Below are 27,819 nucleotides of genomic sequence, written 5' to 3'. Positions count from 1 at the left end.
TAGCAATACAGGCAGAGAGTTAATTTACATCATTTCCAAGATTCCTCTCAATGGGGGCGGAGGAGAAAGGGACAGGGGAAACAGAGAGTTGAGGGCGAAGGGGAAGGACAAGGGAGGATGGGAGGGATAGGTGCGGGGGGAAGGGAGGGGGGGTCAGCTGGAGAACGGGGTTGAATATGGTACAGAGGGTGGAGGATGGAAAGGGGGGGAGGAAGGGGAACAAGGCTATGTCTGGTTGAGATCCGGGTAGGCTTGCCTGAAGAGCCATGTCTTGATGCCTTTTTTGAAGGTGTGCAAGGAGGGTTCAAGACGTAGATGGGGGGAAGTGAGTTCCAGAGTGTAGGGCCGGCAATGGTGAATGCCCTTTCTCTGGTGTTGGTGAGGTGTGCGGTTCTGAGAGGTGCTGTGTACATAGTGCCTGCGAGGGCGGTTCTAGTGGGGCGATTAGAGGTATGGAAGTGTGGCATGTTATTGAGCCAAGCAGGCTTATTTTTATGGAGTGCATTGTGCAGGATGGTGAGGGTTTTGTATTGGATGTGGTAGGGGATCGGTAGCCAGTGCAGCTCCTTTAGTATGGTGGTTATGTGTTCAGTTTTGCGGGTATTAGTTATGATTCTTGCCATGGCATTCTGTAGGATTTGTAGGGGTTTAATGGTGGAGTAAAGGAGGCCTAATAGGAGTGTGTTGCAGTAATCAAGTTTAGCAAGGATGGTTGTCTGCAGGACCAGTCGGAAATCTTGGGCATGGAGGAGTGGCTTAAGTTTTTTAAGGATGTGGAGTTTGTAGAAACCCCCCTTTAGTAGAGACTTAATGTGTGGTTTAAAATTGAGGTGTTGGTCTAGTGCGACTCCTAGATCTCTTACAGAAGGTAGAGGTGAGTGGGTTAAGGTAGGGATGGAGGCAGTAGGGAGGGTAGCGTATTCCAGTTGATTGGAGATGATGAGGATTTCAGTTTTCGCAGCATTAAGTGCGAGGTGGAGGTTGGCTAAGAGGGAGTTAATGGTGGCAAGGCAGGATTCCCAGTATTGCAGGGAATCTTTGAGCGTAGTTTGAATGGGGATGAGAATTTGAACATCATCAGCATACAGGAAAAAGTTCAGACCAAGGTCAGAGAGAAGGTGGCAGAGGGGCAGAAGGTAGATATTAAAAAGCATGGAGGATAAGGAAGATCCTTGGGGGACCCCTTGCGTCAGAGGGATGTGGGAGGATTCACATTTGTCAAGTTGTACTACGTATTTTCTGTGGGTGAGATATGAGGAGAACCAAGATAAGGCAGTGTCAGCGATACTTATCTCTGCCAACCGGGAAAGAAGGATTTGGTGGTTGACAGTGTCAAAGGCTGCAGAAATGTCAAGAATGGCAAGGAGGTATGATTTCCCTTGATCCATGCCTATGAGGATGGTGTCACTGATTGCTAAGAGGAGGTTTTCAGTATTGCGACCTTTCCGGAAGCCAAATTGCGATGGGTGGAGGATATTGTGGTCCTCGAGGAAGTCAGTGAGTTGCATGTTGACTACCTTCTCAAGGATCTTGGAGATGAAAGGCAGGTTGGAGATAGGCCTGTAGTTTGCTGGGTCAGCGGGGTCAAGGGTGGGTTTTTTAAGGAGGGGTTTCAGCACAGCAAGCTTAAGGGGATGAGGGACTTTGCCGAAAGTAAGTGAGCAATTAATTATGTCTGCTAAGGGTTTGGCAATGGTGTTAGGTATGGAGAGGAGGGTTTTTGAGGGGATTGTGTCTACGATGTGAGAGGCTGGTCTCATCTTTTTTAGGATGGCTTCTATTTCCAGGGTGGAGGTAGGGTCAAGGGACCCAAGGCAATGACTGGTATTATTAGAAAGGGGGGGGGTGGGGGAGGGCTTGGAGGGGAAACGTAGGAGAATGCTGTTGATTTTGCTCTGAAAATACTTTGCAAGTTCTTCACATTTTATGTTGGTGTTTCCTCCGTTGGAGGTGGGGGAGGACTTCGTAAGATCTGCAACATAGGAGAAGAGGGCATTGGAGTTGAATTGGTAGCCATGAATTCTGGATGAGTAGAAGTCTCGTTTAGCTTGGAGGGTGGCTTGACGGTGGTTGTGCAGAGTATGTTTGTATACTGCTTTGTGTGTAGGGGAGGGTTGTTTGCGCCAGATGCGTTTCTTGGATCTTAGGTCCTGCTTGAACTTTTTTAACTCATTGTTGAACCATGGTTTTTTATCTCTGGTTGCGAGGGGAATTTCTTTATGAACCATTGGGCAGAGTTCATCAGCTATGGATGTGGTGATATTATTCCATGATTGTAAGGCTGCATCAGGATTGGAGAGGTCAAGGTTCATAATTGCTTTATCGAGCGCTAGGGTAAGGTCCTCTGAGGAGCATGGTTTGAAGAAGGATATAGTTTTGTTTTGTGTTTGTGGGCTCTTGTCAGGGGTGTTGGTGGTGAGGAGGGCATTGATGATGAAGTGGTCAGACCAGAGGATGGGGGTAGCAACCGGAGTATTGGGTATTGTGATATGGGAGTTAACAAAGAGGAGGTCGAGGGTGTGGCCTGCTCTATGTGTAGGCATTGTAATAAGCTGTCTGAAGCCAAGGGCATTGAGGGTAATCGGGAGGGTTTCACAGGCCGGGGTTGCCGGGCTGACATCTACATGGAGATTAAAATCTCCGAGAATGATAGCAGGGAGGTCGGGTTTAAGGTTGTCAGCAATAAATTCTATGAGTGGGGAGGGGTCATGGTCGAGTATGCCTGGTGGGGGGGGGGGGGGGGCGTAGATGAGGCACACCTGAAGCACATTAGATCTAAAAAGCCCTATCTCTAGTTTGGGTGGGGGTTGGGAAGGTTGGAGCTTGAGGTTAAGGCGTTTCCTGGCAGCCAGGAGTAACCCTCCACCTCTTTTTTTGGGTCTCGGGATGGAGAATATGTCGTAGGTCTGTTGGGGGAGCTGGTTAAGGAAGACATGGTCTGAATTCTTTAGCCAGGATTCAGTAATGACACAAAGGTCAGGGTTGTTGTCAGTGAGCATGTCATAGAGAATGGGTGCTTTTTTGAGGATATTTTGAGCATTGAATAAGGAGATGGCTAGCATAGCTAGGCCAAGGAATTGCATGAGTAGTGAGATCATGATGGGGACTAGGGATTTCCGGGGGTTGAGTGGAAGTGTTTGAGATATATTAGTTTTACGCAGGTAGGGGTGGTGCACAATGGGGATTGTCGAGTAGCACATGACAGCGCACTGGTAGAGGGAGGCAGTTACTTATAGAGCTGGTGTATTTACCTCGCGTAACCAGGAAGCGGGAGGAGGTAAAGGTGAACCCACGGACAAAGAATTGTACAAAGTAAGTAAGCTATAGGGTAGATAGATTATACCAATACAAGTAGCTACAAAATACAGAGTAATTGGAGACACCTGGGGAGGGAGAGTGGGGATTCCGGCTGAGATTATTGTGGACAACAAAGGAAGTGGGAACAGGTTTCAAGGCAGACAGGTTACATGGAGGGGGATGGGGAACGAACCCAAGGCGGCAGCTTTAAGTTTGTCAGGAAAGTGAGTAAGTCTTGGGGCAAGGTGCACAGTGAAGGGCACACGAAGGGGCGCACTAAGGGGCAGGCCCCTTAGGTTGCGCTCCTTCGGGCTCGCGACACCAGTGGTCGGCGCCTGCTTTTAAGCAGGAGAAGTGGCTCGAGTCGATGGCGTTGCGGTCTCCGGCTGATGAGGTAGGAGAGTGGGCGGGCTCAGAAGGCCGGCTGGAGCACTGCAGCTTTCGGTGGCAAGACAGAGGGCCGATTACAGGGCCAAGGCACCCCGACCCCGATGGGTCTGTGCCGATTAGCACGGGTGCGGGGGCGGCTGGGCTGGCAGCATGGCAAGAGGGGTCACCGAGGTCGGCACCTGCATTAGTTTTGTCCATTATTGTTCCCAAAAAGCAAGTACTGTCCAAACCCAGTCATAGATAACTCATTTATCCTCTGCAGATCCCAAGTCTAAGATTGTATATACTGACCCAGTAGAATATCTCGAAAACTAAAGCCAATCAACAATTTTAAACATCATTTTTGTTCTCAGAGGCCCAGATATAGCAGAGTTTGATTTCATTCATTTTGGAAGCATTTTGGCTGTATGCCAGTGCTACCAGCCTGAAAGATGAGCCTGGAACTAGAATGGAATGCAGGCATCCCTGCAGCCCTGAAGTTTCTTACACGTCTTCCATTTTCTCAGTGGTTTTCCACAATAAGTTTCCAGTATTAGCCATTTCTAGAAAGAGCTATCTCATACTGCCTGCATCTGGCAAATGATGCATTCAATACTAAGCTAAAATGTAATACATTAAGAGGCCGATATTCAGAAGCCATTTAGATGGATAACTAAATTCTAGCCTCATAACGAATTATACGGCTTGAATTTAGCCGCATAATTTGGAGGTGGTCAAGGGGGCAGGCGGGAGGTGTTTCAGGGTGGGCCATAGTTAGCCACAATATTTGGAGTTAGCTACTTAACCAATGAGGCTAACTCTGGTCACGCCATAGGGCTGCCTAAAGTTAGCTGCGCCGCTGAATATCCCCGTTAAGTTAGCTGGATAGATATATCTGGCTAACGTAACTAGCTGCTTCATGACTGAATATCAGCCCCCTATATATAAGTATGATGACTTATAATGTGGCTTATTTTCTGGCTGATGTCAACCTCTTTACTGTTTTAACATATACCTTTTACAGATGCATTGTCACAGATACCTTACAGTTCTCTCCTAACAATGCAATGGTAACATCCTAAGGCTGGATTTGGGGCTGATTGCAGGGTTCCAGAAAGAGACAGTATGTGGAGCCCAGCTATGGACACTCACTGCAATTACTGGGAGGGGACACTAATTCCAATAGTTTGGGAAAGGTTATAAAACGGGGAAAATCTCCAGGTAGTAAAAAAAAAAAAAAAAAAAAAGGAATAGCTGTATATAGCGGTAATGCTATATTGGTGCACCTGACAACCATTTTTTTATGGCTTTGATGTAGGATCTGAAGATGACTCTTCTTTTGCTCTAATACAGATCCCTTTGGAACACTATATGACTTCCATTGAAAATACTATCTTCAAGCCTGAGGTCAGAAGATATTTATTCTTCAACTCCAGATTCTTTGCTATAATCTTAGCTGTGGTAAGACTCACTTCACTGATGGTACTGTCAGGGTTGTATTTACCTCTGGCACTGCCCCTAGGGGTGTGGGCAGAGGAGGAGTTCCCTTCTGAAACTGCAAGAGCAGGATGGAGTCTCTCAAGATTTATCAGGGTGAGAGGGGATTCCCCTCCAAAGATGCTTCTCAATCAATGGAAGCCGCCTCTTCCTTCTTTTGGGCAACCCTCTCTCACCTCAGACCCGCCCTCTCCCACTTTAAAGGATGATAATGCCCTTTGAACACAAGGTGCCCCTAGGCACTTTGTGTTCAAAGGGCATTATAGTGCCCCAGTTGGGAAATTCCAACTGGGGCACTATAGATTGTCATAACCAGGAGATGAAGCCTATATATATAAATGTGTATGTGGGTAATGGCACCATATAAAAAGCAATGCAAAGGATGAATCTGGGTTGAATCATCTGGGGGGGGGGGGGGGGGGGGGGGGGGGGTACCTAATCCCATTGATAATTTTCTGAATAAAAAAAAAAAATACCGGGTCAAGTCTAGCTGTAGGCTCCACTTTCCACTTTTTCCACAATGGGGAAAAGGAAGAAAAATGTTTCAGGTTGTTATTTGTAATAATTTTAAGTCTTGTTCTCTGCTTTATCTATAAGTTCTTACGAAGTTAGCCTTGTTATTTGTACCCACTTGTTTGATGTAATTTCCAACTTTGGTTCTATGTAAACCGACGCGATATGTACTAGTACATGAACATCGGTATATAAAAGCCTTTAAATAAATAAATAAGTTACCACTGCAGAATGTGCAACTTTAAAGTTAAGCTACTTTGAATGTTCCATAGTTAAAAAAAAAGGTAATTTGCAGTAAATATAATTTACCGTTTCCCCCCCCCCCTGCTATATTCCTAGCTTGCATAACCTACAGAGAGAGATGTAGAATATTTCCAATGTGCTTTCGTTGGTAATGACTCTTTAATTTACTTTACTATCCTTTAACCTGAATTCACAATGAGACAGGGAATTAGCAGATATAATACAGATGAAAAGTGTCTTTTCTTACTTCCTTTGAATGAAATACCCATTTTTATGCTGTGCTCCAGCTGCATTTGATTCCTTTCAGGTTTTCTATGTGTCCATGTGGGTCAATATTTACTGCATGCTACAGATGTTTTCCTTTGGACGCCACTGGTTGACCAGTATATTTGTTAGCTTTGGTGCCACTGCAGCCACAATAGCCATTATGCTCATTATCGACCACCATCAGAGAAAGGTAAGTATGTTACAGTGCAACTTAAGGACCGAGGAATGAAATGAAACATTTACTCCTTGGTACGTAGTATCCTTGGGCATGAAAAGATATATGAAAAATGTTACCAGAATTGGAAATTTTTTATAAGAATGCAATTTTAATCCATAAAATCATGATTACAAAGACTTTATCTGCATTATACTTAGCTTGGAAATTTGTCTCCAAAATGCATCTACTGCAAGTACTCTTTTGGGATATTTTTTTCAAGGCTTAAAGCTGATGAATAGCATTGTACCTGTGAGAAAATTCTGGAAATGTCTTATTAGTATTTTAGACCCAGCAGTTTCCTCTTGCTCCTTTGAGCTTCCAGTTCAGCCAAAACCACAGCCGAGTGCCATGATCCATCCTTTGTAATTACCCAGGGAATTTCCCATAATTTTATATTCCTCCTTCCCCCCATATATCTAATTTGGTTCATGCAGTGACAGTCCTGGGCTGGAAGCCATGAATCAAGGTTTCTTCCAGAACCCTGCAATCATGGATGCTGAATCTAGCCACTAGGTGTCACCCTTGAGTGATGATAAATACTCCTTCCCCCCTGGAGGCTGTGAACAGGGCCGGTGCTTCCAGTAGGCAAATTAGGTGGTTGTCTAGGGTGCTCAAATTTTGGAGGCAGTAAAATCTCACCAGCAGAAGGCCCAGAGGGGGGAGAGCCAATAATGGCAAAGAAGAGAGTGCTGTGCCCAAGCTGCCTCTAATAGGTAAGTTGAAGGTGGGGATGCCTGACCAAGGTTTGCCTAGGGCACCAAATACTCTTGCTCCAGCCCTGGCTATGAACACTGCCTCTACAGCATCCCCAGCCCCATCCAAACTGGGGGATGCAAGACCCAACGCGGGGACTGAACCAGGACCTTGCACAAAACAGTGGTCAGCACTGCCATTGATCCACTGGACCAAACACATTGCTTTCACTTTTTCTAAAGTGAATTTGTTTTGGTTGTAACCCACTTAGGGGCCGTTGCAATAAATTTGCGTTGAAAGCGAGCGCTGAACAGTTAGTGCCTACTTTCTTAATGCACCCCAGGTGTCCCCAAGGGGGAAACCATGTAATATTTAAATTAGGGGGTCATGTTAGCAAAGAGGCGCTAGGGTCACTTGCGCGACCCTAGCGCATCCTTTCTAACAAGAACCCGATCGGTTTTCGTGACTTGGCCGTCTGCCAGCAAGGAAAACCTATGCTGGGTCTATCGGCGTTGGGTTTCCTTACCGGCAGATGGCCATCACAAAAACCTGCGCCGGATTTATCGGTGTCGGTTTTCGTGAATTGGCTGTCTACCGGTAAGGAAAACTGACGACGAGGGTTCAGGAAGCGAACGCTTGTCAGTCGAGCGTCCATTTCCTGAACCCGACTGTCTATTTTTTTTGTTTAACTTTTTTTGTTTCTTTAATTTTTCATCCTACTTAATATCACAATATTAAGTAGGAGGCAGTACAGAAAAGCAGTTTTTTCTGCGTTTCTGTACTTGTTTTAGATGCGCTCAGCTATTATAACGCCTGCTCCAGGCTGGCGTTAATAGATGACAGTTAAATGCACGTCTCTGATTCACAAATTTTTTGTTTGCATTGGGAGTGAATGCCTAATAGCCTCATTCACATGCATTTGCATGTGATTAGCACTATTAGATTCACTCCACGTTGGATACGTGTTGAATATGCGCTAATCCTCTTATTGCATTAGGGGATTGATTAGCGCCTATTCTACCCGCGTCCGACTGCAGGTTAACAAATAAATGAATAGATAATACATAATTGTTACACATATATTATTACATTAATCATGCTACTTATCTTATCCTGGTTTTTTTTTTTTGAACAGCTAAATGTGAACACAGATGTGAGTTTGGCAGCTGCTAATGAAAACTTTATGAAATACAATGTTCTTATTGGGGTGACTGATTTCATGGACAGCTATCAAAATGTTCTCCAAGTATCTTTTATGTGCAGAGGCCCCCTCGCTCCTTGCTGGTTGTTTCTGATATCTAATGTTGCTTAGTGACCTCTCACACAACTACCCACACACACCAACTGTGTATTCCAGTACACCACAATGTAAACAACTCAACCAACCAATGTACTGGTCTATCTTTATATAGCACACTGTCACCAATAAACTTATGTAAGACCCTCTATTCACGAGCAGGCATGTACACTACCATCTCGTTTGTCATAGGGGTCTGAATTGGGAGTTTTCCCTATAATTTTCGTGAAGATACTTTTAAAAAAAATTTAACAAAACATACGTAGGATTTACAGTTAAAGTAATTCAGACCCCTATGACAAACGAGATGGTAGTATACATGCCTGCTCGTGAATAGAGGGTCTTACCTAAGTTTATTGGTGACAGTGTGCTTAGTGACCTCTATCATCTCAGACTGCCAGTGCATCTGATGCTGGTATCTCTTCCAATCTTTCTCCAGACATGGGAATTTGCCTGTATGTTGATTTTCTCTTACGTACAATTTCTGCACATGCTAATACAACCAAAGCATTCACTTTGGGGCAGATTTTCAAAGGGTTACGCGCATAACCCCGAGAAAGTGCCCCTGGGCGTGCCGAGCCTATTTTGCATAGGCTCGGCGGCGCGCGCAAGCCCCGGGATGTGCGTAAGTCCCGGGGCTTGCATGGAGAGGCGTGCCGGGGGGCATGTAGGGGGGCGTGGCGGTCGTGACGCGGCATTTCGGAGGCATGGCGCGGGTGATGCGACATTTCGGGGGCGGCGCCGCGGGTGTTGTTTCGGCCCGGGGGCATTCCGGGGCGTGGCCGCACCCTCCGGAACAGCCCCCGGGTCGGGTGATGGCACGCCAGCAGCCCGCTGGCGCACGCAAATTTACATCTGCCTCCGGCAGGCGTAAATCCAGCGATAAAGGTTGGGGGGGGGGGGGTTAGATAGGGCCGGGGGGGTGGGTTAGGTAGGGGAAGGGAGGGGAAGGTGAGGAGAGGGCGAAAGAAAGTTCCTTCTGAGGCCGCTCCGATTTCGGAGCGGCCTCGGAGGGAACGGAGGCAGGCTGCGCGGCTCGGCGTGCGCCGGCTGCCCAAAATTGGCAGCCTTGTGTGCGTCGATCCCGGATTTTAATGGATACGTGTGGCTACGCGTGTATCTATTGAAATCCCGCGTACTCTTGTTTGCGCCTGGTGCGCAAACAAGAGTACGCGTTCGTGCTAAATTATAAAATCTACCCCAGATGCTCTCTCACACTCACTGGCTCTCACTTCCTCCCTCACACATAGGCTATTACCCTCACAGGATTTCTATCCCTTCTCACACTCACACACACCCATACTCACAAACAGACACACAGGCTCTATCTCCCTCCCTCACACACTCAGGCTATTACCCTCACAGGCTCTCTATCCCTTCCTCTCACACTCACACTCTCTCTCTCTGTCTCCCTTACACACATACAGCCTAGCACCTGCACCATTTTAAAGTAAGATTACCAGCACAGATGTGCAGAAAAATAGTAATTTGCTGCAGTTAAAAGATTGAGTGAAGAAAAATTCAAATGGAATCTGTTTAATTGTGAATTTAGGCACTAAATTCAAGGATTTATTCAGTCAGAGACTGGTGTTAAATCCAGAAGCTGTTAAGTGATTGAAACACAAATACCCTGGTAGAGTGAACTGCAATTGTAAAAAGGCAGTTTTTCTTGGAGACCTGCATAGTGTTTGATTGGAACTAAATCTCTTATTTAATAATTGGGGAGAAAACATTAAGGAAGATTTCTCTGCTATCTAAAATCCTTCTAGAGCTGTATACCAATAAGAGTAAATATGAGTAAATGATAAAATTAGATAAGGACACATTTTTTTATTAGCTAGTTCACAATCCAGTTCAGTATTTCTAACAAATGAGGCATTCGCATACATAATTTTACTTCTGAATTTCTTTCTATTTTGACTCAGGTAGTGTACACCCCATTATTGCAAAGATTTGGATACAGATGTGGCAATTATAAATGCATTTGTTCTGTTTGAATAATTTAGTCCTCTTCTTCTTAGGAATATTCTATCTCTTGAATTATTGGCACCCAAGCCCTGAGACTGGTACTCACGATGCTTATTTAACCAAGGTATGCCTGCTGGTATACAAAAAGGCTGTACCCATACATAGTAAAATAGTAACATAACGACAGCAGAAAAAGACCAAAAGGGCCATCCAGTCTGCTCAGAAAGTTTCTTATAGCAGTAACTGCCACTCCATGCAGGTTACCTCCAAGCTGTTAAGGATAGTAGCTGCCGTTTCATGCAGGTAATCCCCAAGCTGTTAAGGATGGTAGCTGCCATTTCATGCAGGTTACTCCCAAGCTGTTAAGGATAGTAGCTGCCGTTTCATGCAGGTTATCCCCAAGCTGTTAAGGATGGTAGCTGCCGTTTCATGCAGGTTACTCCTAAGCTGTTAAGGATAGTAGCTGCCGTTTCATGCAGGTTACCCCCAAGCTGTTAAGGATGATAGCTGCCGTTTCAAGCAGGTTACTCCCAAGCTGTTAAGGATGGTAGCTGCCGTTTCATGCAGGTTACTCCCAAGCTGTTAAGGATGGTAGCTGCCGTTTCATGCAGGTTACTCCCAAGCTGTTAAGGATAGTAGCTGCCGTTTCATGCAGGTTATCCCCAAGCTGTTAAGGATAGTAGCTGCCGTTTCATGCAGGTTACTCCCAAGCTGTTAAGGATGGTAGCTGCCGTTTCATGCAGGTTATCCCCAAGCTGTTAAGGATGGTAGCTGCCGTTTCATGCAGGTTACCCCCAAGCTGTTAAGGGTGGTAGCTGCCGTTTCATGCAGGTTACTCCCAAGCTGTTAAGGATGGTAGCTGCCATTTCATGCAGGTTACCCCCAAGCTGTTAAGGATGGTAGCTGCCGTTTCATGCAGATTACTCCCAAGCTGTTAAGGATAGTAGCTGCCGTTTCATGCAGGTTACTCCCAAGCTGTTAAGGATAGTAGCTGCCGTTTCATGCAGGTTATCCCCAAGCTGTTAAGGATAGTAGCTGCCGTATCATGCAGATTACTCCCAAGCTGTTAAGGATAGTAGCTGCCATTTCATGCAGATTACTCCCAAGCTGTTAAGGATGGTAGCTGCCGTTTCATGCAGATTACTCCTAAGCTGTTAAGGATGGTAGCTGCCGTTTCATGCAGGTTATCCCCAAGCTGTTAAGGATGGTAGCTGCCATTTCATGCAGGTTACCCCCAGGCTGTTAAGGGTGGTAGCTGCCGTTTCATGCAGGTTACTCCCAAGCTGTTAAGGATGGTAGCTGCCATTTCATGCAGGTTACCCCCAAGCTGTTAAGGATGGTAGCTGCCGTTTCATGCAGATTACTCCCAAGCTGTTAAGGATAGTAGCTGCCATTTCATGCAGGTTATTCCCAAGCTGTTAAGGATGGTAGCTGCCGTTTCATGCAGGTTATCCCCAAGCTGTTAAGGATGGTAGCTGCCGTTTCATGCAGGTTACTCCCAAGCTGTTAAGGATGGTAGCTGCCGTTTCATGCAGGTTACTCCCAAGCTGTTAAGGATGGTAGCTGCCGTTTCATGCAGGTTACTCCCAAGCTGTTAAGGATGGTAGCTGCCGTTTCATGCAGGTTATCCCCACACTGTTAAGGATAGTAGCTGCCGTTTCATGCAGGTTACTCCCAAGCTGTTAAGGATGGTAGCTGCCGTTTCATGCAGGTTACTCCCAAGCTGTTAAGGATGGTAGCTGCCGTTTCATGCAGGTTACTCCCAAGCTGTTAAGGATGGTAGCTGCCGTTTCATGCAGGTTACTCCCAAGTTGTTAAGGATGGTAGCTGCCGTTTCATGCAGGTTACTCCCAAGCTGTTAAGGATGGTAGCTGCCGTTTCATGCAGGTTACTCCCAAGCTGTTAAGGATGGTAGCTGCCGTTTCATGCAGGTTATCCCCAAGCTGTTAAGGATGGTAGCTGCCGTTTCATGCAGGTTACTCTCAAGCTGTTAAGGATGGTAGCTGCCGTTTCATGCAGGTTACTCCCAAGCTGTTAAGGATGGTAGCTGCCTTTTCATGCAGGTTATCCCCAAGCTGTTAAGGATGGTAGCTGCCATTTCATGCAGGTTATCCCCATGCACCCTTTTCTTCATTTCCACCCTCTAGTCTTTAAGGATCCACAGTATTTATCCTATCCTTTTTGAATTTGTTTACTGTTTTTGTCCTTACTCCCGCTTCCGGAATGGCATTCCAGGCATCCACCACCCTCTCCATAAATAAATATTTCCTGATGTTGTTTCTGAGTTGTTCCCCCCAGGAGTTTCATTTTGTTACCCCTAGTTCTACTGTTTGCTTTCCAATGGAAAAAGTTTGAATTTTATGCATCATTAAAACCTTCTAGTTATCTGAGGGTCTGTATTATATCTCTCTTGCACCCCCTCTCTTCCAGGGTATACACTTAGATCCCCATAAGTCTTGCAATACAGACCTCACACCATTTTGGTCGCCCTTCTCTTGACTGCCTCCATCCCGTCTCTATCCTTTTTGAGATATGGGTCCTCACCAAGGACCTGTAAAAGGGCATTATCACTTCCTTTTTCTTATTGGTTATCCCTTTCTCTATGCAGCTCAGCATTTTTCTGACTTTAGCTATCGCCTTGTCACATTGCTTCACTGCCTTCAGATTGCCAGACACTATCACCTCAAGATCCCTCTCCCAGGCCATGCACATTTGTCTTTTACCCCCATTACATAAGCTACTTTGGATTACTGCACCCCAGATGCATGATTCTGCAGTTCTTGGCATTGAGTCTCAGCTGCCAAATCTTCAACCACTTTTCAAGCTTTCTTAAATCATTTTTCATTCTCTCTACTCCTCAGGCATGTCCACTCTGTTGCAGATCTTAGTATTATCCACAAATAGACTAACTGCAAAATCGCCTGCAAAGATGTTGAACAGAGCTGGTCCCAAAACTGATCCTTGTGGCACTTCACTTAACATTATTCTGTCTTCAGAATAGGTTCCATTTACCATTACATGCTGTCTCTTGTTAATCAACCAGTTAGTAATCCACTCCACCACCTTGGCACTGAGTCCCAATTTTCTCATTTTATTCAGGAGTCTCCTATACAGGATCATATCAAAAGCTTTGCTGAAATCCAAATAAATCACATTGAGCGCTCTTCCTTGATGCATTTGTTTGGTCACCTAATCAAAAAAATCAGATTTGCCTAACAGGATCTTCCCCTGGTGAATCTATGCTGCCTCGAGACCAGCAATCACTGGTTTGTAAATAGTTCACTATCCTTTCCTTCAGCAGAGTCTTCATTAATTTTCCCACAACTGAGGTGAGGTTAACTGGCCTGTAGTTTCCAGCCTTTTCTCTGCTACATCTCTTATGAAGCGGCACTACTCCAGGGATCAATTGAGCAGGTCTTTCAGTGGACCCGCCAGCACATCTCTGAACTCCCCATGGCCTTGTCCACTTCCAGTTTTCCTAGCTCTTCCCATACATTCTCTTCTGTAAAGGGAGCTTTGTCTATCCCCCTCACATCCACAGTCCTGTCAATCAGCAACAGTCCCTCTCTGGAGTCTTTTTTAGTGAACACCGAACTGTAGTGTTTAATATTTCTGCCATTTCTTCGTCTCTCTCTCTACACATTGCTCCTTGTCACCTTTCAGTTTCACTATTCCACTTCTGCTCTCCCTTCTTTCTCTGATATATCTGGCAATCCTTTCTTCCGCTTTACCTTTTGCTTCCCAGATTTCGTTCTTCGTCTTCTTCAGCTTCACCTGGTATTCCTCCCTGTGTTGCATTTTTTGGGATCCTTTATCCTGTTCTATTTGCCTTTATTTTCTCAACCTCCTCCTTTGAGAACCAGATCGGTTTCCTTTTCCTCTTACTTTTGTTTACTTTTCTAATAGCTTTGTAATGCTTCCTTTTAATGTGGCCCACTGTTGATCCACCTCACCCATTTTTTCCCAGTCTTCTAGTTCTTCCTCCAGAAGCAGCCCCATTTTGACAAAGTCCGTATTTTTGAAATTCAAAGCTCAGGCTTTCATGCGACTTCTCTGTATCTTATGTGCAATGTCAACATCCCTGCATGTTTATAAAGCCTTAACAACTGCCTTCCCAGCTGTGGTTTGTCCATTTTAATTTAGAGAGGTGTCTTCAGACCCTGTGCAAGCACCTTGCCGAGCTCAGGAGAAGGCAGCAGGTAATGTGTTTTTAGAGTAGTGTAAGCAGATATTGCATGATTGTGTTTGGGAGATGGTTCCAGGGGAATCCTTCACGCAGCTGGAGCAGCTTTCTATAATTAAAAAGAGGTTCCTTTTCCATGCGTCTAGTTATTGCTGCACAGTTGATACCATTTGAGAAAATGCTTGTTCTTTTATCTGTAAGGAAAGCGATAGTATTCAGAAGTAGCATCCCTGTAGACTTTTTGATTTAACAATTAAACAGTACTGATTAACTCTTTATTGGAGGGGGGGCGGCAGCAGTGGACCTACACATCTGTGCATCTGGGTTCTCCTTCATGTAGTCAAGCTCCAGCACACTCAGATTAAAAAAAAAACAAACCTATTGGAACGACACAGGTAGCTGTTCAGGAGCCTGACTGCCCAGAAATCACTGTGTAATCCCCTGAGAGAAACTACAGAAAAGATGCAGAACAGGTTTCATTCTGCTGAACTGAAAATGTTTCCATTGCGACTTTGAGGAAAGCAATGTACAAGAGGGAAATCATTTGTTTTTGTTTGTTTCAGTCTGATCTAAGATGCCTGAAGCAGCTCAGCATTGTTATAGAAACTGTGATCGAGCCAGGTCCAGAGGAAAGAGAAGAGCAAAGCAAAATGTGGGTTCCATCTGAAGAGTCCCCTCTGCTCTCCAGCCACAGAAACTCAAAGAGAGAGATTTTCAAATCTGCCGAAGTGATTCCTCTTATACCAGAGAGCGTGCCCAGGGTAAAATCTGATGAGAATCTCAAGGAAAGAGACGAAAACAATAGCAGAGGGTTGTCTGCATCTTCATGCAGGAGCACAGATGACGTAGCTAAGCCAGTACTTGAGCACTATGAAAGGATTAATAATAATAATAATAATAATAATAATCCTAGAGCAGTGTAAGGCTACACGATGCTTTACAAGTAATTGAAAAGGTTATGATGCCCTGCCATTAAAGAGTGTGACCGTCTTGAGTCTCATAGGGAGGTTACTTGCCTGAGGTCACGGAGTGAATGATGGACAGGGTATTAAGGCGGTGAAGGTTCTGCTGACTACAGTACTACACTGTCCACCCAGGCAAAGGCTTCAGAGTCCAGCTTCAAATGAGCATCGCAATATGGCAGCACCAGGGCTTTTGGTTCTAAATTATTCGCTTATTCCAAACAAACTATTTGGGAGGTGGGGGGGGGGGGGGGACAAATTTCAAAACTGTGCGGGCAGGTGCAAAGTGTACAGGTACTTTCTATCTGTGTATTTTGCACCAGTTCTCAAAGGGAAAGCATGTGCACACCTTCCCTTTAAAAATTGCTTAAGGAGAAAGTTACCGACATAAATTTGCACTTCCTGTTTGTATGGATATTTTTTTCCAGCAAAAACAGTGGGGCAGATTTTTAAACCTACGCGCGTGGCCTACATTTGTGCGCGCTTCCCGGTGAGCACAAATGTACGCCTGATTTTATAACATGCGTGCGCAGCCGCGCGCATGTTATAAAATCTGGGATTGGTGCGCGCAAGGGGGTGCACACGTGTACACCTTGCGCGCACTGAGCCCTAAGGGAGCCCCGATGGCTTTTCCTGTTCCATCCGAGGCCACTTTGAAATCGGAGCGGCCTCGGAGGGAACTTTCTTCGGCCCCCCCACCTTCCCCTCCCTTCCCCTACCTAACCCGCCCCTCAGCCCTACCTAAATCCCCCCACCTTTATTTTGTAAATTACGCCTGCCTCTGGCAGGCGTAACTTGCGCGCGCCGGCCAACTGCCAGCGTGCGATCCCCCGGCATGGCCGCTGTGCCAGAGGCCTTGGTCCCGCCCCACCCCTTTCACAAAGCCTCGGGACATACACGCGTCCCGGGGCTTTGCGTGCATCGCCAGGCCTATGCAAAATAGGCTCGGCACGCATAACCCTTTTAAAATCCGCCCCAATGTGTATAGGTTTGAAATTTCCAAACTGTGTTCTTGCCTCTCCCAGCCTAACCCTGGCCTGGGGATGCCTCCACAAAAAGGCGGGTGAAAGTGCATCCGTTCTGCAACAACGTACGCTCCTCGCATGCTGGGCGGGCAATTTTCAAGTAGCCTTTTTACTGGGATGAGCAGCCATTTCCACGAGTAAATGTCTATTTAAAATTTCCCTCTTGGTTTTAATCGTTGGAGACTCCCAGCCTAAGCACCAGGTTTGACATAACTAGTGCCATGCCTTGCACAGCTTTCCTTATCAAAGGAGGGCAAGGGACCGGTGAAGAATGGGAGGCCTGCCCCCCCAAGCTGACCCTACTGCATTTGTGTGGTTCCAGACGGGGATGTTATACCTGTAGGCAGGTGGGAGTGAGCCAGCGGAATCGTGGCATCCTCAAGCTTAATACCTACAGCCATTGGAGTGAGGGACAGTAGGAGGAAGACATGCCAGATGCAGCGAGTTATATGATGTATTGCTTCACCTCAGCACCTTTCTTTACTATGATAATAGAAACCCCAAGCACAGAGTGCATCCAGCTTCCTGTTTTTAAATATATGATAGAATAGATTCCTACGTTATCTGCTGTTGCTTCCTCTTATACCTTTGAGTGCAGGTTTGTTGGACAATTTGCTGAACCTGGGAGCACTCTGAAGCTCCGTTGAATTGTTTTGGTGAACCATTTAGAACAAATTCAAATTCTCAAAATAGCAATTTGGATTTCTGAAAAATTTGCTCCAGAGTTTGCTGAATGGGTACATTCGTTCCAGATGTTTTTCAAAATGCAGAATCTCATTTTTTTAAAAAATTTTCTTTCCAATTTTTTTTGCCCCGAATATTCCGGGCAGAATCTGATGTGTTTCCCTAGTAGATTTGGGAAACATGTAAAATTCTCCTGGTTTGAGTTAAACTTTGAATTGTTCACATAGATGGAGGGTACACAGAGAATGTGTGGGATGTAAACAGAAGTGTCTCCCTGTGTCAGGATGGACTGGGGGCATGGGCGGTCATTTCCAGGCTGCTTACCTGTGAGGTGAGAGTCAGTGCCAGAGGCAAAGTCTAGCCTGGAGCAAGCCTGGGGTAAGGTGTCCCGGCAGAAGCAGGGTCAGGACCAAGAGGCCCAGGCAACAGGCATAGGAATAATAGCAGGAAATGGTGGTGATCCCCTTTTCCTCTTCAGAGATCTCTCCCCATAGACAGATCCCTTCCCTTCCTTCCTCCCCAGTCCCTTTCACAAGATCCCTTTTCCTCTAATAAAGAATTAAACAAATTAACTGGCCACAGAAATGCCAGCAATGACCTTAGGGGCGGATTTTCAGAGCCCTGCTCGCCTAAATCCGCCCAAAACCGGGCGGATTTACGCGAGCAGGGCCCTGCGCGCCGGGAAGCCTATTTTACATAGGCCTCCCGGCGCGCGCAGAGCCCCGGGACTTGCGTAAGTCCCGGGGTTCTCCGAGGGGGGCGTGTCGGGGGGGGGGGGGGGCGGGCACGGGGGCGGGCACGGCGGCGTGGCTACGGCCCGGGGCGGTCCGGGGGCGTGGCCGCACCCTCCGTACCCGCCCCCAGGTCGCGGCCCGGCGCGCAGGAGGCCCGCTGGCGCGCGGGGATTTACGCCTCCCTCTGGGAGGCGTAAATCCCCCGACAAAGGTAAGGGGGGGGTTTAGACAGGGCCGGGCGGGTGGGTTAGGTAGGGGAAGGGAGGGGAAGGTGAGGGGAGGGCAAAGGAAAGTTCCCTCCGAGGCCGCTCCGATTTCGGAGCGGCCTTGGAGGGAACGGGGGTAGGCTGCGCGGCTCGGCGCGCGCCGGCTATACAAAATCCATAGCCTTGCGCGCGCCGATCCAGGTTTTTAGCAGATACGCACGGCTCCGCGCGTATCTACTAAAATCCAGCGTACTTTTGTTTGCGCCTGGAGCGCAAACAAAAGTAGGCTATTCGCGCGCCTTTTAAAATCCGCCCCTTATTTTATAAAGTAAAAAAAAATTACATTATTTAAATTGAAAACATATATATGCAAAATGATGCAAAATTTCTATATCATTTTGAAAAATCTGGCACATAAACCTTTGCTTCAGAATCTTGAAAAATCTGCCGCAGGAAAGCAGGGGCTCTGCCTGAAACCTCACCCTTTGCCTTAGAAAGGCCTATCCAAGGTGTGCAGATGCAGAGCGCAGCCGGTAGGAATGTGTGTGCGTATGTAGAACTGTTATCGAGGAGATGGGGGTGTAAAGGTTTGCTGAGAAATGATTGCATGTAAGTATACTGTAACTGTGAAAGGGATGTGAAGAAGAACTTGCTATACTGGGTCAGACCGAAGGTCCATCAAGCCTGGTATCTTGCTTCTAACAGTGTCCAATCCAGGACACAAATACCTGGCAAGATCCCAAACAGTAAATCGATCCCATGCTTCTCTTCTACACTGATAGGTAGTGGCTATTTCTTAAGTCTTCTTGGTTAATAACAGTTTATTGACGTCTCCTCCAGGAGATTCACAAGGGGTATGTGGGTCAGCAGGTATAAAAATGTGTGAAGTCAGACTTCGCCAGATGTGTCTTCTGTTTTCTTTCCAGGTAATGGCCCACCAGCTCCTGATCATTTTCAGTGGCTGCTATGTGCGACTTCTTGTTGCTGGCCAGCTTCCTCACACAGCCATGGGACGTCATACAGGAAAGATCAACTGCCCCTGCCTTTGCCAGTTCATAGAAATCAGTGCTCTGCACTCGGGGCATTGTTGGTTTGGGACCAGGTGAACCCTGAGAAGCTCAAGAAGGAGCAGAAGTTTGGATGCAGTTGAAATATGATATAACCCAAGGGAAATACTGCTATATGGGATGGGACTGGTGAGACGATTCCTACATTCCAAAGCATTATTTTCTAAACCTTAAAATACAAAAAACAAAAATGAAGTAATGGGACTATGCTCACTTAGAGAGTGCCCATTTGAAAGAGCCTGTCTGTTTTTTTGTGCAAAGAATTTACATTGTTATTCTCTGCTGAAGGTCTGCCAAAGATGCTTGCCTGTATTTTAAATTCTACTAATTTTGTGGTAATTACCAATTCTCCTTCCCTCCCCACCACCGTCAAAGCAGAGAGCAATCCTGCAGTTGCGTTAAAATCATGTAAGTTAATTGGTTAGGGGTACTAATCCCTATGCCGTCTGTTAGGGGTAGAAGCTGCCGCTCCATTCTAGTTAACCCCCATGCACCCTTTTCTTAATTTCCAACGCTAGCCTTCAGGGATCCACAGTGTTTATCCCATGCCTTTTTGAATTTGTTTACTGTTTTCAACTTCACCGCCTCTTCCAGAAAGGCATTCCAGGCATCCACCACCCTCTCCATGAAGAAACATTTCCTGAGGTTGGTTCTTAGTTGTCCCCCTCACCTGAAATCTCATTTTTCTTACTAGTTATTCCTCTCTACAGAGCCCAGCATTTTTCAGGCTTTAGTTATCACCTTGTCATATTACTTTGCCGCCTTCAGATCACCAGACACTATCACCCCAAGGTCTCTCTTCCAGTCCGTGCACATTAGTCTTTCATCCCCCATCACACACAGCTCTTTTTCTTTATCGTACCCCAGATGCATGACTCTGCACTTCATGATGCTGAATCTCAGCTGCCAAGTCTTTGACAACTCTTCAAGCGTTCTTAAATCACTTTTCATTCTCTTTACTCCTTCAGGCATGTCCACTCTATTGCAGATCTTAGTATCATCCACAAATGGACAAACTTTTTATCCCTTCCATAATGTACTCACAAAGATATTGAATAGAGCCAGTCCCAAAACCGATCCTTGTGGCACTCCACTTAACACCATTCTTTCTTCAGAGTAGGTTCCATTTACCATTACACTAGCTCCAGTCAGTCAACCAGTTTGTAATCCTCTCTACTATCTTGGTTTCAAGTTTATGCTTCCAGCACTGCCTCTGTCATAACAGCACTGGAGGTTCTGGGAGCAGGGCAGAGGGTCCCTTGCTCCCGGCTCATTTAAAAAAAAGGAATCGGGGGGATGGGGAGGGTCAGGGGATGGTGGGGTAAGCACCAGGATTCTTCTTTATCTTGGGTGAAAGGGAGATGGGAAGGAAGCCTGATCTACAATTTAAGTGACAATCGGAATTTGGGTCGGCCTATAGTACTGGCCATATAAGAACATGAGAACATAAGAATTGCCATACTGGGTCAGATCATGGGTCCATCAAGCCAGTAACCTGCTCCTAACAGTGGCCAATCCAAGTCACAAGTACCTGGCAAGTACCCAAACATTAAATAAATCTCAAGCTACTATTGCTTATTAATTAATAGCAGTTTATGGATTTTTCCTCTAGAACTTATCCAAACCTTTTTTAAACCCAGCTACACTAACTGCTGTAACCACATCCTCTGACAATAAATTCCAGAGCTTGACTATGTGCTGAGTGGAAAAGAATTTTCTTCAATTTGTTTTAAATGAGCTGCTTGCTAACTTCATGGAGTGCCCCTAGGCCTTCTATTGAGAGAGTAAATAACCCATTTACTTTAACTTTTTCAAGTCTACTTCTTAGACTTCTGGCATTAGCATACAAATACTTCAAATTGAGTTTTTGGTTTGTATTAACATTCTGCTTTTCGGGTGTCAGGGATAAATTGGAATCTTTTATTTCAGGTGAGTTTTTAATTATAGGCATGTAGATTACTTTTCTTATTATTGGAACCTCTCTGTTGGGATGCCCTAACTCTAATGCTTCTTTAGTATCCTTTGAAGATACCTCCCTCTGAACCATGCTTCTGAGCGACTGTCGGCTTTTCCCTGTGAGCTAGTTTAAAAGCTGCTCTATCTACTTTTTAAGGGTTAGCGCCAGCAGCCTGGTTCTACACTGGTTAAGGTGGAGCCCATCCCTTCGGAAGAGACTCCCCCTTCCCCAAAAGGTTCCCCAGTTCCTTACAAAACTGAATCCCTCTTCCTTGCATCATTGTCTCATCCATGCATTGAGATTCTGGAGCTCAGCCTGTCTCTGGGGACCTGCGCATGGAACAGGGAACATTTCAGAGAGCTCTACCCTGGCAGGGCCGGAGCATCCATTAGGAGAACTTAGGCTGTCGCCTATAGCATTGACCAGTAGAGATGTGCATTCGTTTATCACGAATTAGGCAATTTCAATGAGATCGCTCCCAGGACCCCCGCTGGACCACCACGGATTTTAGGCAAGTTTTGGGGGGTCCGGAGGGTGGGGGAGGTTGTAATAAACTAAATTTTAAGGGTTGGGGTGGGTTTTTCATTTTTCAAGAAAATTGGCGAACAAAAAAAAAAAGACCCATTGGAAAACGAAGTTTTCCACAGGTTGCCCGAGCCGACATGCAAAAACTAAACACATCTCTATTGACCGGTAGGTGGCACCAAAGAGCATCCATATGGTTCTGCAAGCGGAGCCTATCCCGCTCGTGGCAAAGAGCAATAGAGATTTGTCAGGCCGTGAGCAGCGCCCAACCTGCTTGCGGCCTTGAAAGGCACACAGTTAGTGGTGCGAATGAGGTAAGACTGGGGGGGGGAGCAGTGAAGGCAGAAGGATTGCCTAGGGCACTTATTACCCCTTGCACAATCTTCTGTTTTTTGCCTGCCTTTCTTACTACCTATTTAATACAAAACTCCTGGTTTTTGCCTGCCCTCTGACTAGCTATTCAATACAGACACAAACACACTAAATAATATACCCCAATTGTTTTACTTCTCCCCAGTATTTATTTTATTTATTTATTTGCTTTTATATACCGACATTCGATCGAGATATCACATCGGTTTACATATAACTCGGTGAATAGGGCAGGGTCTGCCTTATTTTACATGAAACAATTAACATGGTAACTTGCCTTATTTTACATTGTAACATTTAACATGGTAACTTGTCTAGCAACAAAGGAGATGAGTATAAATTATAACAATTTAAAATATATAGGATAGTAGTAAATCACAGTAACATTTATAATGTCATAATATGAATATGGGTTTACATAGTAATGAGGTAATTTGACAGTTTAAAACAAAAACATTTTACATTGCAACAAGGATTTATGACAATTTACATTGCGTCGGGGTGACATCGTAATGTGGTGTTTGAACAATTTATAACAGTCTAGATCGAAGCAATGTGGCTTGTGTCAGGTTTGGAGAGGGTGTTATTGTGTGGGAAGATAGAGGGAGGGGAAGTGGAGGCGGTGGGAGGCGGGAGGCTAGCGGAGGGGTCTTTATGGGGGGTGAGGGTGAGAGGTCTTTATGGGGGGGGGGGGGAGGGGGGGGGAGGGAGGGAGTACTTTTAAGTTTAAAAAATTTCCCCAAGCAGTACTTACTGATCCCCTCCTCTCAGTGCTCCCACTGGGATTTGTGTTACTGAGCTCTTCTCTTCTATATCTTTAAAAAGGTTTGGGGGCAGGAAGGGGGGGGGGGTTAGAAGATTATGGCCTGACAGGCCTTACTATCACACTTTGGGTTTGGAGAAGGGAGGGGACTGGTCCTCTGAGCCTGTATTTTGTTAAGCAAACGATGCGGACGATGCTCAGATCATCATCCCCCTACGCGAATCTTTAGCTGCCACTATAAGCTACTGGGAAGACTGCCTCACTTCCATTAACTCCCTCCTCACATCTCTGCAACTTGCCCTCAACTCGTCCAAAACTGAGCTCATACTTATCCACAACCATCAGACCCTCAAATCCCTTCCCACCAATGACCCTATGGCCCTCTCTCTCACCTCACAACCTTCAGTTCGAAACCTCGGCGTCCTAATTGACCCATTACTGAACCTAAAAAAGCACATTAGCTCTGTACTTAAAGGTGGCTTTTATAAACTCTACATCATAAAAAAGCTCAAGCCGCTGCTCCACACGCATGACCTTAAAACGGTCATCCAAGCTACTTTGTCATCCAAGTTAGATTACTGTAACTCGCTGTACCTTGGTCTCCCCTACTCTACCATTAAACCCTTACAGATCTTCCAAAATGCAACGGCAAGGATATTTAACAATGCTGGAAAAACAGACCACATAACCCCTATCCTCAAGGACCTGCATTGGCTTCCCATCCCATCACGCATCCTCTTCAAATCACTCACCATCATACATAAAGCTATATACAAAGATAACTCCACTTGGCTCAGTGAACCGTTCCGTCTCACACAATCCACCCGCCCCACCTGAGCAAACCACAGATGTATTCTGCAAGTCCCACCCCTTAAGAGGGCCCGACTAACTTCAACCAGGGACCGTGCCTTCTCAATTGCAGGCCCAGCCCAATGGAACGCACTGCCCTCAAACCTCCGACTGGAGTCATGCCCAAACAAATTCCGAAAAATGCTAAAAACCTGGCTTTTCCACCAAGCCTTTCCGGACTAACTTTGCTACAAACATCTCTCACCCTGCAGCTATGTAAATAATTGTCTCTCATTCCCTCCACCCCAGTCTTTGTAAATAGCTCCCTTTATCACACCCCCCCTCCCCCTTCTTGTTTTTTAGCTATGCCTCAGGCTCTCAGTTAGAGCCCTTTTCTAATTCTTGTTTTGCTGGTTGTCCACTCCCACTCCCCGTTCAATGTACTTTCCACCTGCTGTTATAATGTAAACCGATATGATGTGTATTTTAATGTTGGTATAGAAAAACTGTTAAATAAAGAAATAAGCAATGACAGCACTACTTAGCTGGATATCTTTTAGTTATAAGGTTAAATAGTACTTTACCTGCCACACAAGGCTTGATAACTAAAAACCTACCCGGCTATATTCAAACATAGCCTTTAATGTTTTCTGTTATCCAGCTATATGTAGCTCGATTAATTTAGGCTGGTACGTTCGTCCCACTGAATATATGGTTCAATTTATCCGGCTAGCTTAAGTCGGATAACTTGTCCACTGACCTGCCTACTGAATATGGACCTCTTAAAAGTCTAACTGAATACTTGTTGGATACAAGTAGACTTTTGCCTTGTTTGTAAGAATGCTGTTCTGTAGGAATATCCACCCAGAGGTGGCATACATCAAACTGATGTACTAATGAATGAAGTCTAATTATTCATGCAGTACCAAAAGTGATAAAAGACATTGTATCTCTGAAAAAGATTGTTTGTGTAATGTATTTTCCTGCAAGTTACTACAATAAAACTTTTAGTGGACTCCGTGGGTGAGATTCTTTGTAGGGAACACTCAGGAGAATTAGGGAAATCTATCTTATGGTGATTTTTCCCACAGCTGCAATCTGAGAGTTGAGGTCCAGAGGAGAGGGGGAGATGGGGGAACCAGCGTCCAGGTGAGACCTGGGGAAGTTGGGGAAGGAGAGAAATGCCATTTCTTTTTTGAGAGACAAAGTTGGCAACCCTGTCTTGGATGTACACTGCTTTACTGAAATCGAGGCTCTGTCCATTGTTTGTTACTTAATTTGTTTTATACTGTATGATGTATGGTGTATGATATGCTGTCTTGGTATGTGCAATAATATGAATGGCCAATATTAATTGAAAGTGCGGTATACAAGAATGTCAAATAAATAAATAAATAAATAAATGTTGTCTAAGGCGACATGGGAGTCCATCAGGGGCTGATCTAAAAACAAAACAAACAGAATCTTAAGCCTGAGTTTGAGCTGCATTAACACCAGTGTAACCCTATGGGCTAGCGTCTCATTACAGGACCCCAATGACCACACCCTCCGTTCATGGGCTTAAGTTTGTAACTTTCCTCTCCTGATGTTAAGCCTCTCTGAAGTCCAAGATTCCCTGTCTGGAGAAAGGAGGTGTCTTCCTGCTTTTCTTGGATTACCCGTTTCAAAATTGTGCCAGCACACTGGCTTGCAGCGATCCTGCACTTTTCTTTTCTTGCCTGAATCTTATATCTATTCCTAAATGTGTACACTCGTGCTTCATTTTTCCTGTGTGACCTCCCCTCCCCCTTTCAAGGGTGGAGAGTCACATTTCCATGCACTGCTGAGCACTGATCCACTCAGTGGTGTTGGGGATGAGATAACCTGGTCCTAGAAAGGATCACGCTTACAAATAAACAGTCCACACTCCAAGTGAGATGTTCCAAACAGAATCATAGCTTTTACCGAAGAAAGGAACAGGTTCTACAGGTACAAAGAGAAAAAGGCACAGGCCAGAGTAAAAGAAGCCAAAAAAACAGGGAAACAGTTCCTTGAATTCCAAAATCACACAAAAGCAGATACAGCATCCTTATATGGCTCAAGTATGCTTCAGCAACATTAAAAATCCCTGGGTCTTCTCCCAGAAAGGCCCCTCTCTCTCTCTCTTTAGCCTCAATTAGAAAAGTTGCAGAATCCCCTTCTGGTTTCACCCTTAGTTACTCTCTGGTAACAGCCTTGGAGGAAGCAGTCCTCTTCATGATCCTAAAGATCAGAATCATGTCCACCCTTCACCAGCCTATAGGAAAAGGGATCCAAATAAAGAGCCCAGAGCCTAACCCAGCCCCTTGGCTGCTCTCCGGGGTCCCTTTCCCAAAGAATCCTTATCAACTCCCTCAGTGCCTCATCGAGACACCATTTACACTCCAAAATACTGACCCAACCTTTAGGGGATGGACCCTCCTGTCACTCCTAATTTCCTCGGGAACTCCACTTATCCGAATGTTCCTCTGTTAACAGTATAGTGGGGTCTAGTCCCCCCCATCCCATCCCATCTCAGTCAGCTGTTGTGCATGGTGGCAAACAGGGAGGATCACAGACCAGCCACGGCCTCATGACCTCCCTGGGTTCCTGTACTGGGTGGGAGACAGTTTTCAAGGCTTTTAGGATTTTTCCTTCACATGGGAGCTCTTCCTGCACACCAGTCCAACAACAACAACAAAATCATAAAAAAACACCACACAGACTCTAAGGCTGTTCTTCAAAAAATAAAATTCTTTACTTTAACTGATGGCAAAGCAGTAAACAAGTCCAAAAATAGTTTATTCACAAAATAAACTCTTTCCACAAACAAACATTCAGCAAACTTCCTCTCAGTCAGCTCACTGAGGCAGGGACTCCTCCTCCCTGGAAACCTCCAGGACCTGCTTGGTAAGACATAGTTTATAGTTTATTTGGTTTTTATATACCGTCACATCAGTTATTCAACCGTCACAACGGTGTACATAAAATACAATTGTATACAATAATATGGTAATCTAACAAAGGACAAGTTAATAGTCAAATCTGCCTCTTCTCTCAGGTAAACCTCTCCTCTTACATGAGCTTCTAGTTAAACTTTCCTCTTTGAATCACTTTTACAGGATTCTTTTTTTTTTTTCAGTAGTAGAGCTGCTTCCTGTGCTTAAGAACTCCCACCGCAGACTTCTCAGGTTACATTTCTCTTATATTTCTCATGGGATAAATGAGGTATTTCTCCTGCCCTCTCTTCCCAATCCTCTCTTGCCAAAAAGGACTAGGCACCTCTGATTTTGGGCCCCAGCACCTACTCTGGTGTAGACTGTAGGCTGTCCTAGTTCTCCAGAAATTCTCCGCTGGCCGAAATTCCCTGTGGAGAGGCAGAGGCCCAATGGAGCCCATTTGTGGCATGGATAGCCACCTGGCCTCCCATAGTCTGGAATCGGCTCGGTCTCCTGCACTCCCTTCTGTCATCTGCAGCACATGGGCAAGGTTTTTTTTTTTTTTTTTTAATTATTATCTCATAGGAGCTCCCCACCCTCCTCCCTAGACTGACCTCACAACAGGCGCAGTGGCTAGTTGAGACTGAGGGCAGTCAGACCAGCTGAGGGCACTGCCGCCATGTAAGTGAATGGCAAAACTGCTTACAGGGGCAGAATCTGACAATCTGTTACCTTTCCCATCAACACACATAACAAGTGCAACAATACTAATATACTTCTGAAAACAGCACATAGACGACAGGCTAAGCCAAAATATTTGTAAAACTAAAACAAAGCATTCCTAGTCCTAGCCAAACAGGAATGAAATGCGATTACAGTGGTGAAAGATGATACCCCCCTCTGTACCCAACTAGATAACCTGGTCTTCTCTTCCTCCCTATCATTTCCAGGGCAACAGCATGCAAAATTGTTTCATGGGATAAAATATTCTAAATGGTCTTCTGCATGGGTAGTCCGGACCAGCGAGCACTGGAAAATTAGATCTGCAGACCATGAACAAGACAAAAGAAAAAACTGATGACAAAACAGAGAGAGGTTCTCTGCATGTGTTTAAAATGGTGTTGCCAGAATAAGAAAAAAATTCATATGTGCAATGTGATTTTAGAAAAGGTCAGTTATCCATCTAAAGAGTTGATCTGTGCTTTGTCATGGGGGAAGAAGATGTTTCACTGGAATGGAGAAAGAAGAAGCTTGA

The 27,819-nt window shown here is 45.5% G+C and overlaps 1 protein-coding gene across 1 annotated transcript in view; it reads left to right on the top strand.

The window, feature by feature from the left end:
- TMEM268 (transmembrane protein 268) overlaps window positions 1-20,001 on the top strand; it is a 32,497-nt gene extending 12,496 nt beyond the window's left edge. The window contains exons 3-8 of the mRNA XM_029613660.1: window positions 5,020-5,127; window positions 6,227-6,376; window positions 8,232-8,342; window positions 14,480-14,560; window positions 15,108-15,305; window positions 19,082-20,001. Coding sequence (XP_029469520.1) covers window positions 5,020-5,127; window positions 6,227-6,376; window positions 8,232-8,342; window positions 14,480-14,560; window positions 15,108-15,305; window positions 19,082-19,261 — 828 coding nt within the window. The 3' untranslated portion in view covers window positions 19,262-20,001. The remainder of the gene's footprint in view (window positions 1-5,019; window positions 5,128-6,226; window positions 6,377-8,231; window positions 8,343-14,479; window positions 14,561-15,107; window positions 15,306-19,081) is intronic.
- The last annotated feature ends 7,818 nt before the right edge of the window (window positions 20,002-27,819 follow it).

Source organism: Rhinatrema bivittatum, chromosome 8 (genome assembly GCF_901001135.1).
Source record: "Rhinatrema bivittatum chromosome 8, aRhiBiv1.1, whole genome shotgun sequence".
NCBI classification, from domain to species: Eukaryota; Metazoa; Chordata; class Amphibia; order Gymnophiona; family Rhinatrematidae; genus Rhinatrema; species Rhinatrema bivittatum.
Note: the sequence above shows the minus strand (reverse complement) of the source record. Positions and strands in the feature narration are given on the sequence as shown.